Source organism: Nomascus leucogenys, chromosome 22a (assembly GCF_006542625.1).
Source record: "Nomascus leucogenys isolate Asia chromosome 22a, Asia_NLE_v1, whole genome shotgun sequence".
NCBI lineage: Eukaryota > Metazoa > Chordata > Mammalia > Primates > Hylobatidae > Nomascus > Nomascus leucogenys.
In genome coordinates, this window is record NC_044402.1 from 97,923,941 (window position 1) to 97,938,373 (window position 14,433).

General features: G+C 42.6%; 1 protein-coding gene across 1 annotated transcript in view; it reads right to left on the reverse strand.

Annotated features, from left to right (window-relative positions):
- Positions 1–14,433, reverse strand: part of RFTN2 (raftlin family member 2) — a 102,911-nt gene that overhangs the window by 48,118 nt on the left and 40,360 nt on the right. The window contains exons 6-7 of the mRNA XM_003253895.4: positions 3,917–4,038; positions 2,035–2,138 (exon numbers count right to left, since the gene is read on the reverse strand). Coding sequence (XP_003253943.1) covers positions 2,035–2,138; positions 3,917–4,038 — 226 coding nt within the window. The remainder of the gene's footprint in view (positions 1–2,034; positions 2,139–3,916; positions 4,039–14,433) is intronic.

A 14,433-nucleotide genomic window follows, 5' to 3' on the forward strand; every position in this document is an offset into this window, starting at 1 on the left:
TAGACATTGTGTGTTGTAGTGAGCCTTGTTGCATAATGGCAATTACTGTTAAAATTACATTTTTCTGCTATCTTCTATACAGAGTTAGTAGCATCTTCCTAAATGGAAATCTGTTAAGTAGTGATGATGCTGCCCTCTAATCTCTTTAGTATTTGATGATCCCATCCAACTTTGACAGTTTAAAATGTCTCTTCTTTTTAATATTCCTATAGAACCTATAGACTAAGACACCTCATCTAGCCCTTGATTAGTTACTGTATTATATTACACAATACATAAGCTTGATCTGCTCTGACCAGAATATAAGTCCCGCGTTTTGTACGTATGAAACGTAAGCTTAACCAGCTCACAAGATCCTTCAGGGCCAGAAACCATGTACAGCTTCCACATATTTTTATTGATTGATTGACTTTTTGCCTTTTAAATTTGATTTTTAAAATTAAAAATTCAGAATGACGTGGCAGAGGTAAGAGAAGGAGCATCTGAATGCTGAGAAGAGTTTGGCTGGAGATGGTTGGATAGGAGATCGGCTGCTGGACGGTCAAACTCCAGAAGATGATCATCTTCCCACTGCATCCCACCTCCACCCTCAATAAAACCTGCACAATCACCATCCTCAATTCCCTGTGCAACTTGGTTCTTCCTGGACGCTGGACAAGGACCTAGGTACTGAAAGGACACTGAGCTGGTTAACACTTAAGCCGTCTGCAGATGGCAAAACTAAAAGCGCACTGTAACACATGCCTACTTGGGCTTTGGGAGTGGCAGGCACCCACCCCTAGATGCTGCCATGGGGCTGGAGCCCCAGAGCGCTTGCCCTGGCTCCTGCACCTGCTCATCTGTGTGCTTCCCCTCCCATAAGTGGTTTGAGCATGCAGAGGGTGAACAGACAAGCCACACCCCTGTCACACATCCTGCAAGGTTGAGGGTGGGAGTGTCATAGAATTCTCCCATTTCATGAAGACTGAATCTTGAGAATTACTACTGTTCTGTTATTGACGGGTATGTCACAGAGTAAAAAAGGTTGGGAAATCATGCTTCAAGGAGTCATCACTCAATTTGAGAACAGTTACTACAGAGCTCTGGGAAGAAAAGTAGATTAATTGCTTACTTCAAACATTCCTTTTTTGTTCTTTAAATTGAGTATCTTTACTTTATATCCACCTTAATTCCTTTCCCTACCTGAAGAAGGTGTGGCTTTTCAGATAAAGCCATGCCAATCAAAGGTTTTTAAATGTTGTGGGGTACTGGGATACTGGACAGGGCTAAGTTGCTAAACCGAGAAGGCCAGAAAAGGTGGGTGAAGTGGGTTAGACTAAGGAAGGGGAAGTTGCCTTCCTTAGTCACACCTGCCAATCACTCAGAATGTTGAACCATAATTGACTCTGCTAAAAGGGAAGGCCTAGTTGGTACTGTGCTGTCCTCTGCAGGTAGTCACCTGCCCGGGCAGGACAGCCTTGGCAGTCAGTCATTTCCTGGATGCCAAAGCGGGCAGAGGACACATCTCTGGGTCCCAGGAATAGTAAAGCATCTTACATAAAGACTTACTTGGTCTCTGTTTCCCTCTCTCAAAAAAGTAAGATTCAATTTTTCCTTTCCAAGAAAGTTAGTAAAGGAGAAAAGGAAAAGGAAAGTTAGTACTTAAAATATTGGCATTTGGTTCTAATGTAGGTATTTATTTTAATGGCAACAGCTACCAAGTCCATGTGCCAAGGGGAACTAACTCACCACACTGGAGGGGCGGTGGCAGAAGCGCTCCTCCATCCTGCTCACTCCGGAACCCTATTGTGTCCTAAACCTGGCTGTGGGCTGGGGTGAGAACAGTTTTGGATATGTGCTGTAGAGCCTAACAGCTTATACATCTTAATGCCAAGGACTAGATTTACTAACCTCTAAGGTCCATAAAATCAAGTTAGAAGCTCAGTGTAATGTTTTCTGTAGGCATTAAACAAATATTTGTTGAATTGAACTATCTAACAAATGAAGTTATATATTAGAATTAAATGATAGCATGTAAGGATGCTTTTGCCTTACCTGTCATGTCTCAATACAGGTGTGGGCAACACGCTTGTCAGAAGCCATCCGAATTCAGCTAGAGTGTGCAGCAGAGGGCCATAATCTGTTTTGATTTCACATCCCTGCATGAATAAGTATAAGAACTCATAGTCTAATGGCAAAGACAACCAACTACACAATTACAACAAAGGATGATGCATGTTAGGATGAGGGGAGTTCACTTTCATCCGCTGCAGCCTTCCTGGACTTCATGTTCTGCTCTGCTTCCTTCTAATAATTGAACCAAGTTAGAAACACTGGTAATGGAGAGAGGTTTTCATCCCTTTGTCCGAAGTTTGGGCCTTCCTTTGGTCTTGTTAGGGCAGTGGTTCTCGAAATTTAATATATGGGGTTGGGGAGCTGGGAATCTGCATTTTATTTTATTTTATTTTATTTTAAGAGAGGATCTCATTCCTACATCCAGGCTAGGGTGCAGTGGCACAATCATAACTCACTTTAACCTCAGTCTCCTGGGCTCAAACTATCCTCCTGCCTCTGCCGCCTGAGTAACTGGGACTACAGGTGCATGACACTATGCCTGGTTAATTTTAAAATTTTTTGTAGAGATGGGGTCTCACGATGTTGCCCAGGCTGGTCTTGAACTCCCGGGCTCAAGTTATCCTCCCATTTCACCTTCCTAAAGTGCAGGGGTTACAGATGTGAGCCACTGTGCCAGGCAGAGTCTGCATTTTAACACGAGTTCCTTAGCGGATTTGGATCTAGAACACATTTTCAGAAATACTGGTCTTGGGACCAGGAAGTGAGGGTAAGAGTGGAGAGTGGCGATAGTGGTATTGAAGATGAGAGGCGCTTGGGTGTGGGGAGTCTTTTCACTGCTTTTTTCTTAATTTGGAATTGAGTTTTGCTAGGAGCTTTACCTCTTCCCCCAAATCCTTTTTCCCCACTCAATGGGTTTTCTAGTTTCTTTGAAAATGGGCTATGTCTCTTTAATCTGTGTAAGGTCAGAAAGGTAAAAGTATCCCTGAAACAGCCTGTCAGGGAGGGCCTCATACACAAAACAGAATATACCTGAATTCAGTGTGTACACCTCAAAGACAGTCCATTCAGTGACATCTGAATTCAGGGTGCACAACATCAGCAGCAATGTCATCTCTGTTTGTGAAGGACAATGCTGTGTGTACATATTTGGCCTGGCGAGAGAGAGAACATCTTTTGGATATTTTTGCCTTTGAAAGCATTCATAAGGTTAAAAAAAACCTCAGTCACATTGGTTGATTGGAGATAAAACACTAGTTGAGTGACCGAATTTTTTTCTTTCAATCAGTTGTCACAGAATGCTGTAAAGAGAAGCTCAGGGCCAGGAGATGGTTTTTTGGTTTAAAATTTTTGGGAACTTACTGCTACTTATGCATAGTTAATTATTTCTTTATCTTGCAAAAACATTTAACATTGGATAAAGCAAATTACCTTTTCACAAATCCGAAAGAAGTTTGTTCATGCATTTGTGATGAGATTCTAAACACTAAACAAATATGTGTTTAAGGATACTGCATGTGCTAGGCACTGAAGATCTATAACATGTAAAATAAAATATATATAGCCTGGGCAACATGGCGAGACCCCGTCTCTACAAAAAATACAAAAAAATTAGCTGAGTATGGTGGTGCATGCCTGTAGTCCCAGCTACCTGGGAGGCTGAGGTTGGAGAATCACCTGAGCTAGGGGAAGTCAAGGTTGCAGTGAGCTGTGATGGTGCCACTGCACTCCAGCCTGGGTAACAGAGTAAGGCCCTGACTCAAAAAAAAAAAAAAAAAAAAAAAACCCAAACCAAACATATATATATATTATATATATTATATTTATATATATAAAGCTAAATTGTCAGAAAACTGCAGCTCACCTCAATAACAGTCCATTGTTCTACTACGATGGCATCATTTCCTTTCCTACTAGAACCTGGAACTCCAGAACCTTCTTCTTCATAGATAAAAAATCCTTCCAAAGATTTAGGCAAATGTTCCCCTGTGAGGAAGAGGATACAATTAAGAAGAGTTGTAAATACTAAGTGGCTCGTAAAACCATCTAAATCCTTAAATAACTCATATAGGAAACTGAAGGAAAAACATTTCAATTAAAAAACATTTGTTTTGGCTGAATCAATAATCTCCTCCTCTTGGAAAGTTTTTCTTTCTCCCCAAAGATCAACACTTTTTTTTTTTTTTTTACTTCACTGAATTAAAATCCAACTATACACATAAAAACTACAATAGCAAAAACAAGATAAAATAGTGTGGCACAGTGAGAAGCGAGTGGAAAATCAATCTAAAAGCATCTGGAAGTGATCTTCATTTTGAAATCAAAATTTGGTTTCGGATCTATACGTTGTATGCATGTTAATTATAACCATTAAGAGAAATAGCATAAAAATGTTCATATTTGAAATTAAAGGCACGATACTAAAATTAATGCTAGGTAAGATTACTTCAAAAGACCTAAACACAGAACAATTCTTTACCTCAATGATGGGTTAAAAAAAAAAAAAAGAAAAGCAGGGACAGGAAGACCCTAAACAGAAGTCATTGTCAAAAGAATTCCTGCTGGGAAGGAAGTTTTAAGGGAGGGCCTCTCTGACTTTTTCTTGAATAGTTGACAATAACCAGCTGGCCTACATAAACTGATTTTATGGAAGTTCTTTTGTCTCCTATTTTGCTATAGGAGACATTTTTCCCATGGTCATGTGCTGGTTAAACATTTCGATTTTTGTGCAGCACAATGTCACATTAAAGTTTCCATGGTTGACAGCTCTCTAAATTCTAAAAGCCTGCAGAGGTTTCAAACGATCTTTTAAGCTTAAAGATAAAAAAGACAAAAGTAATTTTAATGTAATTTTCTGTTTTAATTTTCATTATCAGGCTATACATTTTAAGAGATAAATCATTATTATTATTTTTTTGACATCATTCATGGTTAGGGCAGAACACCATGAAGAATTTGCATTGTTCAGAGTGGTTCCCAAGAACCCAGTAGGCCGGGCACAGTGGTTCACGCCTGTAATCCCAACACTTTGGGAGGCCGAGGCAGGCAGATCACCTGAGGTCGGGAGTTCGAGACCAGCCTGACCAACATGGAAAAAACCCATATCTACTAAAAATACAAAATTAGCTGGGCATGGTGGCACATGCCTGTAATCCTGGCTACTCGGGAGGCAGAGGAAGGAGAATCTCTTGAACCCTGGAGGGGGAGACTGCGGTGAGCTGAGATCGTGCCATTGCACTTCAGCCTGGGTGACAGAGCAAGACTCCATCTCAAAAACAAAACAAAACGAAACAAAACAAAACAGAAAAATGAAAAGCAAACAAAAAACCCAGTAAAGTTTAGTTTCCTAGTTCAAATTGGTTTTCTAATTACAATATCTATTTCATTTCCTTTAAATGTACTTATTTACTGTCACACCGAAGTGACCAGTGGAATCAAATTTGTTTCTGATTGAAAGTTTAGGGCATCACTAGATCATCTTTACAATTGTGCATGCCCCAAGTTCCCTTTTAGAGGTATGTGTTTTAAAATTAGTTGTATCCTTTGATAATTACATAGTTAATTATAATCTCCTTTCTTACTTTGGGATTATATAATGTGAAAACTCTGGGCTTTGTGGCTCGAGGTGTGTTTTCTTGCTCTCAATATTGGGAGGCACTAGCACAGTCCCACCTTGCTTTATTGTGCTTTGCTTTACTGTGTTTTGCAGATACCGTTTTTTTTTTGTTTTTGTTTTTTCCAAATTGAAGGTTTGTGGCAATCCTGCATTGAGCAAGTCTATTAGTGCCATTTTTCCAAAGGTGTGTACTCACTTCATGTGTTGGTGTCACATTTTAGTAATTCTTGCAATATTTCAAACTTTTTCATTGTTATTCTATCTGTTGTGGTCTGTGATCAATGATCTTTGATGTTACTATTGTAATTGTTTTGGGCCACTGGGAACCATGCCCATATAAAATGGTGAATTTAACTGATAAATGTTGTGGGGGTTCTGACTGCTTCACTGACTGGCTCTTCCCCCATCTCTCTCTCTCTCCTCGAAAGCCCCATTCCCTGAAATTAGGCCAATTAATAACGCCGAAATAGCCTCTAGGTGTTCAAGTGAAAAGAAGAGTCACAAGTTTCTCATTTTAAATCGAAAGCTGGGAATGATTATTAAGCTTAGTGAGGAAGACATGTCAAAGCTGAGACAGGCGGTAAACAAGGCCTCTTGTGTCAGTTAGCCAAGTTGTGAATGTAAGGGAAAAGTTCTTGAAGGAAAATAAAAGTGAATGAATGATAAGAAAGCAAAACAGACTTCTCGATGATGGAGACGGTTTTAGTGGTCTGGATAGAAGATCAAACCAGCCACAAGCAGTCCCTTAAGCCAAAGTCTAATCCAGAGCAAGATCCTAACTCTCTTCCATTCTATGAAGGCTGAGAGAGGTGAGGAAGCTGTGGAAGAATAGTCGGAAGCCAACAGAGGTTAGTTCATGAAGTTTAAGGAAAGAAGCTGTCTCCATAACATAAAATTGCCAGGTGAAGGAGCAAGTGCTGATGTAGAAGCTGCAGCAAGTTATCTAGAAGATCCAGCTAAGAGAATAGATAAAGGTGGCTACAGAAAACTACAGATTTTTATTATTTATATATTTTTAATTTATTTTTATTTATATTTATTATATTATTATAAATTATATATTATATTATATTTATTTATATATTTTTAATTTATATTTATTTATTTTGAGACAGGGTCTCACTCTTTCACTCAGGCTTGGGTGCAGTGGTGTGTTCTCGACTCACTGCAACCTCTACCTCCCCAGGCTCAAGCAATTCTCCTGCCTCAGCCTTCCAAGTAGCTGAGATTACAGGCACACACCACCACACCCAGCTAATTTTTGTATTTTTAGTACAGATGGGGTTTCACCATGTTAGCCAGGCTGGTCTCGAACTTCTGACCTCAAATGATCCACCCGCCTCAGCCTCCCAAAGTGTTGGGATTACAGGCGTGAGGCACCGCTCCCGGCCTAAAACTATAGATTTTCAATGTCAGTAAAACAACCTTACAGTGGAAGATGTCATCCAGGACTTCCATTGCTAGAGAGGGGAAGTCAATGCCTGGCTTCAAAACTTCGTAGGACACGCTGACTCTCTTGTTAGGGACGAATGCAGCTGGTGACTTTAAGTTGAAGCCAATGCTCATTTACTATTCTAAAAATCCTAGGGCCCTTAAGAATTATGCTAAATCTACTCTGCTTGTGATCTAGACATGGAAAACAAAGGCTGGATGACAGCAGATCTGTTTATAGCATGGTTTACTGAATATTTTAAGCCCACTATTCAGACCTACTGCTCAGGAAAAAAGATGCCTTTCAAAATATTATGCTTATTGACAATGTACTTGGTCACCTAAGAGCTCTGATGAAGATATACAAGAAGATTAATGTTTTCATGCCTGCTAACACAACATCCATTCTGTAGCCCATGGATCAAGGAGCCATTTTGACTTTCAAGTCATACATTTAAGAAATACATTTTGTAAGGCTATAGCTGCCATAGATAGTGATTCCTCTGATGGATCTGGGCAAAATAAATTAAAACCTTCTGGAAAGGAGTCACTATTCTAGATGTCATTAAGAACATTTATGATTCATGGGAGGAGGCCAAAATATCAACATGAACAGGAGTTTGAAAGAGGTTGACTCCAATTTTCATGGATGACTTTGAGGGGTTCAAGACTTCAGTGGAGAAAGTAATTGCAGATGTGGTGAAAATAGTGAGAGAGCCAGAATTAGAAGTGGAGCCTAAAGATGAGACTAAATTGCTGCAATCTCGTAGTAAAACCTGAATGGATGAGTTGCTTCTTATGGATGAGCAAAGAAAGTGGTTTCTTTCTTTTTTTTGTTGTTGTTTTTTTGAGATGGAGTCTCACTCTGTTTCCCAGGCTGGAGTGCAGTGGCACAATCTCAGCTCACTATAACCTCCACTTCCCAGGTTCAAGTGATTCTTGTGCTTTAGCCTCTTGAGTAGCTGGGACCGCAGGCATGCACCACCATGCCAGGCTAATTTTTGCATTTTTATGTATTATTTATTTATTTATTTTTGAGACAGAGTTTTGCTTTTGTTGCCCAGGCTGGAGTGCAATGGCATGATCTTGGCTCACTGCAACCTCTGCCTCCCTGGTTCAAGCAATTCTCCTGCCTCAGCCTCCTGAGTAGCTGGAATTACAGGCGTGTCACTACGTCTGGCTAATTTTATATTTTTAGTAGAGACAGGGTTTCACCATGTTGGTCAGGCTGGTCTCGAACTACTGACCTCAAGTGATCCACCCAACTCGGTCTCCCAAAGTGCTGGGATTACAGGTCTGAGCAACCATGGCAGGCAAATTTTTGTGTTTTTAGTAGAGACAGGGTTTCACCATGTTGGCCAGGGTGGTCTCGAACTCCTGACCTCAAGTGATCCTCTCACCTTGGCCTCCCAAAGTGCTGGGATTACAGGTGTGAGCTACAGTGCCCAGTCTAGAAAGTGGTTTCTTAAAATGGAATCTACTCCTGGTGAAGATGCTGTGAACATTGTTGAAATGACAATGAAGGATTTAGAATATTACATAAACTTAGGTGATAAAGCAGTTGGAGGGTTTGAGAGGATTGACTCCCATTTTGAAAGAAGTTCTACCGTGGTTAAAATGCCATCAAACAGCATCATATGCTAGAGAGAAATCTTCCGTGAAAGAAAGAGCTGGCTGGGCACGGTGACTCATGCCTCTAATCCCAGCACTTTGGGAGGCCGAGGTGGGCGGATCACAAGGTCAGGAGTTCGAGACCAGCCTGGCTAACACAGTGAAACCAGTCTCTACTAAAAATACAAAAAATTAGCTGGGTGTGGTGGTGTGCACCTGTAGTCCCAGCTACTCGGGAGACTGAGGCAGGAGAATGGCTTGAACCCGGGAGGCGGAGCTTGCAGTGAGCCAAGATCTTGCCACCGTACTCCAGCCTGGGCGACAGAGCAAGACTCTGTCTCAAAAAAAAAGAGCCAATTGATGCAGCAAATTTCATTATATTATTTTAAGAAATTGCCACAGCTGGCCAGGCGCAGTAGCTCATGCTGTAATCCCAGCACTTTGGGAGGCTGAGGCAGGTGGATCACTTGAGCTCAGGAGTTCAAGACCAGCCTGGGCAACATAGTGAGACCCTGTCTCTAAAAAAATAGTCAAGTGTGGTGGTGCACACCTTGGTCCCAGCTACCCAAGAGGCCAAGGTGGGAAGATTGCTTGAACCTGGGAGGCGGAGGTTGCAGTGAGCTGAGATCACATCACTGTGCTCCGGCCTGGGCGACAGGGTGAGACTCTATCCCCAAAGAGAAAAAAATTAAATTAGAAATTGCTAGAGCCACCCCCAACCTTCAGCAACCACCACCCCGATCAGTCAGCCACCATCAACACGGAGGCAAGACCCTCTACCATCAGGCTGGTCTCAAACTCCAGGCCCCCAGGGATTCTCCCACCTTGGCCTCCCAAAGTACTGGGACTACAGGCATGAGCCACTGTGCTGGCCCATTCTTTTCAAATATATTTGAAATATATCTTACATAAAAGCCACTTAATCTTAAAGTAATATCGACACTCCAGGAAGAGTTATATTCTGCAGACGTGTGAACTTGTGTACTCCTTGGCACAAGGCTGCATATCCTGAGGGTACTCGAACCCTGGTTTGAAAAGCACACGTTTGAAGGGCTCCCAGGGAATGGTTTAGTTTTCTGGACATGTCTTGTCTTTTAGCTGGATATGATATTGACATTCCTGTAAAGGTGCAGAGAGGTAACACTCCATTTTAGTATTTTTGGTTCCCCTGTCATTTTTGGTATTCAACTGCCCAGAGGTGGGCCCAGGAGCATCTTTGAAGTAGAGGGCAGGCACATATAGTAACTCTAAAAATAATCTTAGCCTATCCACTTCTTTCCATCTCCATCATCATCTCTCTAGGGACCACTGCAACAGCCTCTTAACAGCCTCCCCACCATACTTCCACTCTTGCCCTCTGTGATCCATTTCTCATAATGAGGGCAAAGAAATTCCTCTCCTCTCCTCTCCTCTCCTCTCCTCTCCTCTCCTCTCCTCTCCTCTCCTCTCCTCTCCTCTCCTCTCCTCCCCTCCCCTCCCCTCCCCTCCCCTCCTCTTCCTTCCCTTCTCTTTTCTCTCCTCTCTTTTCCTTTCTTCTTTTTTTGAGATGGAGTCTCACTCTGTTGCTCAGGCTGGAGTGCAGTGCAGTGGTGTGATCTCGGCTCACTGCAACCTCCACCTCCCAGGTTCAAGAGATTCTCCTGCCTCAGCTTCCTGAGTAGCTGGAACTACAGGCGCCCACCATGCCCGGCTAATTTTTGCATTTCTAATAGAGACAGCTTTTTGCTATGTTGGCCAGGCTGGTCTTGAACTCCTGACCTCAAGTCATCCGCCTGCCTTGGCCTCCCAAAGTGCTCGGATTACAGGCATGAGCCACCGCACCTGGCTAGAAATTCTTTAAAAATTGCAAATGAGATCATGACTCCCTCTTTAAATCTTTAATGAATGGATTGGAATAAATATCTTGGTAAAAGCACACACTCCATCTAGGTGGCTCCACCACTTTCTAGTTGTGTGAATGCAGACACCTTATGTAAAATCTCTGTGCTTCAGTTCCTTCATATGTAAAAGGAGAATAAGCATGGCCAGGCACGATGGCTCACGCCTGGAATCCCAGCACTTTGTGAGGCCAAAGCTGGAGGATCACTTGAAGCCAGGAGTTTGAGACCAACCTGGGCAGCAAAGTGAGACCATCTCTACAAAAGTTTTAAAAAATTAGCCGGGTGTGGTAGCGTGCATAGAGTCCTGGTTACTCAGGAGGCTGAGGTGGGAGGATTGCCTCAGCTCAGGAGTTCAAGGCTACAGTGAACTATGATTGTGCCCTTGGACTCTAGCCTGGGTGACAGTGAGGCCCCATCTACAAATAAATAAATAAAGTAAAAAAAAAAAAAAAAAAAAGGAATAATCTTCTTCTTTTGTTTTTTTTGAGACCTGTCGCCCGGGTTGGAGTGCAGTGGCGTGATCTCGGCTCACTGCAACCTCTGCCTCCTGCTTCAAGCGATTCTCTTGCCTCAGCCTCCTGAGTAGCTGGGACTATAGGCGCCCCCCACCACATCCAGCAAATTTTTTGTATTTTTAGTAGAGACGGGGTTTCACTACGTTGGCCAGGCTGGTCTCAAACTCCTGACCTCGTGGTCCGCCCACCCCAGCCTCCCAAAGTGCTGGGATTACAGGCGTGAGCCACCATGCCCAGCCATGATCATCTTTACTTCACAGGTTGCTGTGGGGACTAAATTAGTTAATGAATGCAAAATGCTTAGCACAACGCTGGTGTATAGCAAGTACAAAATAGATGTTAGCTGCTGTTGTTGCATTCTTCCTGTTTAGGACCCTGTAGGGACTGGCTGCTGCCTACCTCTTCCACTGTGTCCAGAGCCATACTGTTGGTTGCCTTGCTCCAGAAACACAGACCTTTTCCCAGTTCCTCTTTCCTGCCCTAAGGTCTTTGTACCTTTAGATGTGTTTCTCCGGCCTAGAACGGCCTACCTCTGGTTCTCACAGGTCTGCTGCTCTCCAGCTGCCCAGTCTCAGTGTGATTGCTGCCTTCTCAGAGGGGACCTCCTGACCACCTCTTTAAGCGGGTTCTTCCCTGGTACTCTCACCGTAATATCTTCTACGGTTATGTTACACAATTTTCTTAGTTTTGAAATTAGATATATATGTTTTGACACTTTCACTGCCTGACTGCCCGATGCCACATGGCTAGCGCCTTGTGAGTAAGGAAGAGTATTATAAACCCAGTGCTTGGCATGGGTCCTGGCATATATGAAATGAGTTTCAGTGTTATAACTCCATCCTCACTCTTCATTGTGCTACCTCTCCTCCACTAGTGCCATACAAACATTTTTAAAGGAGTGGAAAGATTGAAATGAGTAACAAGTGAAGTCTGAAAAGGATTCTTAAAAAATCAAAATGTAGCCTTAAGATGTGGTATCCTAAGGTGGGGAAAGACTGTGCTCTGGCAGTGGTGGGGCATTTGGAGGCTGGTGGGGCATTTGGAGGCTGGTGAAGTGTAGGAACCTTGAGGGTAATTGTGTGTGTGTGTGTGTGTGTCCCAGGGTGTGATTCACAGCAGAAAAGGCTGTTAGAGTGAGCGTGGAGGGACACTGAGAAGGAATTTCACAGATCTTACAACTTTTACACTCTGACTGCTGAAGTAGAAAACTTTTTAAACATCTGTCCCCCGCCCCCCCGTGTTTCTGGAGGGAGGTATTTTATTGAATGTGATTTGTGGGGTAATATATTTAAATTTCTGAGCGCTGTCTGGTTTTGTTCTTCCATTCCTCATGGTGGGCTAACTTCTGACAATATTTTGGAAGAGGATAGAAGCAAGACCAAACAAAATATGCATTGTCTGCCCCCACCACCCTCCCCATGTGCTTTAGATGTCAGGCATCAAACATACCACAACAAAGCGACCAATTCAGCCCTGCTTCCTCTGATTGCTTCTCACAGTGACACAGATATTGGTCACAATTTCCCCTTGGCAACTTCCCTGTGTACTCCCAGGAAAGTCCCAAATGACATGCTCAGTTGCCAGACCCCACAGACCTACGTGGCTCATGAGGGGCTTGCCATAGCCTGCAATGTCAAATGTCTAATGAGACATTCCAGAGCTGCTGAGAGGGGAAGATTCTGAACCCCCCTCTCCGTGACCCCCTCCACCCCATGAGCTGCTGAGAGAGGGAGTCTCCCTGGGGCTCTCTAAAGAGCTTCTGAGGCTTTAAGAACAAAAGCCACACAGAGCCTGGCTGGCAACTGCTGTGGCTAATTTTATTTTCATCAGGCAAGACCCAAGGCAGGGATGCCTGAGAGAGATTGCAAAAAGCGTATGTTTTGTTTTTCTGTTCAGCAGTTAGTCACATGCCAAAATTTGAAATGGCTTCAACTAAAGTTTTTGGAGAGAAGAGAAACAGGAGAGAAAGAGAAAGAGAGAGAGAGAGAGAGAGAGAGAGAGACATTATGAAGCATAAATCAACCTCTAAATAGATGATCCACACTAAAAGTACTGTAATTGCACATAACAAGTGGCAGGAAAGAAAACTAACATCAGAAAATGAACTCTGACTGTAGGCTAGGCATTCTGGGAGTCACTTTACATTTATTATATCTTGTTACATCATCACAACAATAAAAAGTAGGAGTATTTTTATTCCTCTTTAAGAAACTGAGACTCAGTGAGCTCAACTAACTTCCCAAGATGACACAGCTAATAAGTAGAAGACATAGGATTTAAACCTTGGTCTGTCTGATTCTAAAGCCCATGTTCTTCCTATGAAACTCTGCTATTGCTATAAAAGACCAAGTGGATGGGACTGTAAACTAGTTCAACCATTGTGGAAGACAGTGTGGCAATTCCTCAAGGATCTAGAACTAGAAATACCATTTGACCCAGCCATCCCATTACTGGGTATATACCCAAAGGATTATAAATCATGCTGCTATAAAGACACATGCACACGTGTTTATTGTGGCACTATTCATAATAGCAAAGACTTGGAACCAACCCAAATGTCCATCAATGATAGACTGGATTAAGAAAATGTGGCACATATACACCATGGAATACTATGCAGGCATAAAAAAGGATGAGTTCATGTCCTTTGAAGGGACATGGATGAAGCTGGAAACCGTCATTCTGAGCAAACTATCACAAGGACAGAAAACCAAACACCGCATGTTCTCACTCATAGGTGGGAATTGAACAATGAGAACACTTGGACACAGGGTGGGAAACATCACACACTGGGGCCTGCCATGGGGCTGGGGAACAGGGGAGGGATAGCATTAGGAGAAATACCTAATGTAAATGACGATTTGATGGGTGCAGCACACCAACATGGCGCATGTATACATATGTAACAAACCTGCATGTTGTGCACATGTACCCTAGAACTTAAAGTACAATAATAAAAAAAAAATAAAAAATAAAAGACCAAGTGGAAGAGCTTCCAATAACCAAAAAATATGAAGAAATATTTTTTATTTATACACACACACACACACACACACACACACACACACACACATATTTTTATTTTATTTTATTTTTTGAGATGGGGTCTTACTCTGTCACCCAGGCTAGAATGTTGTGGTGCAATCATGGCTCACTGCAGCCTTGACCTCCCTGGGCTCAGGTGATCCTCCCACATCAGCCTCCTGGGTAGCTGGGAATACAGGTGGCTGCCACCATGCCTGACTAACTTTTGGCATTTTTTGTAGAGATGAGGTTTCACCATGTTGCCCAGGCTAGTCTCGAACTCCTGGACTCAAGTGATCTGCCT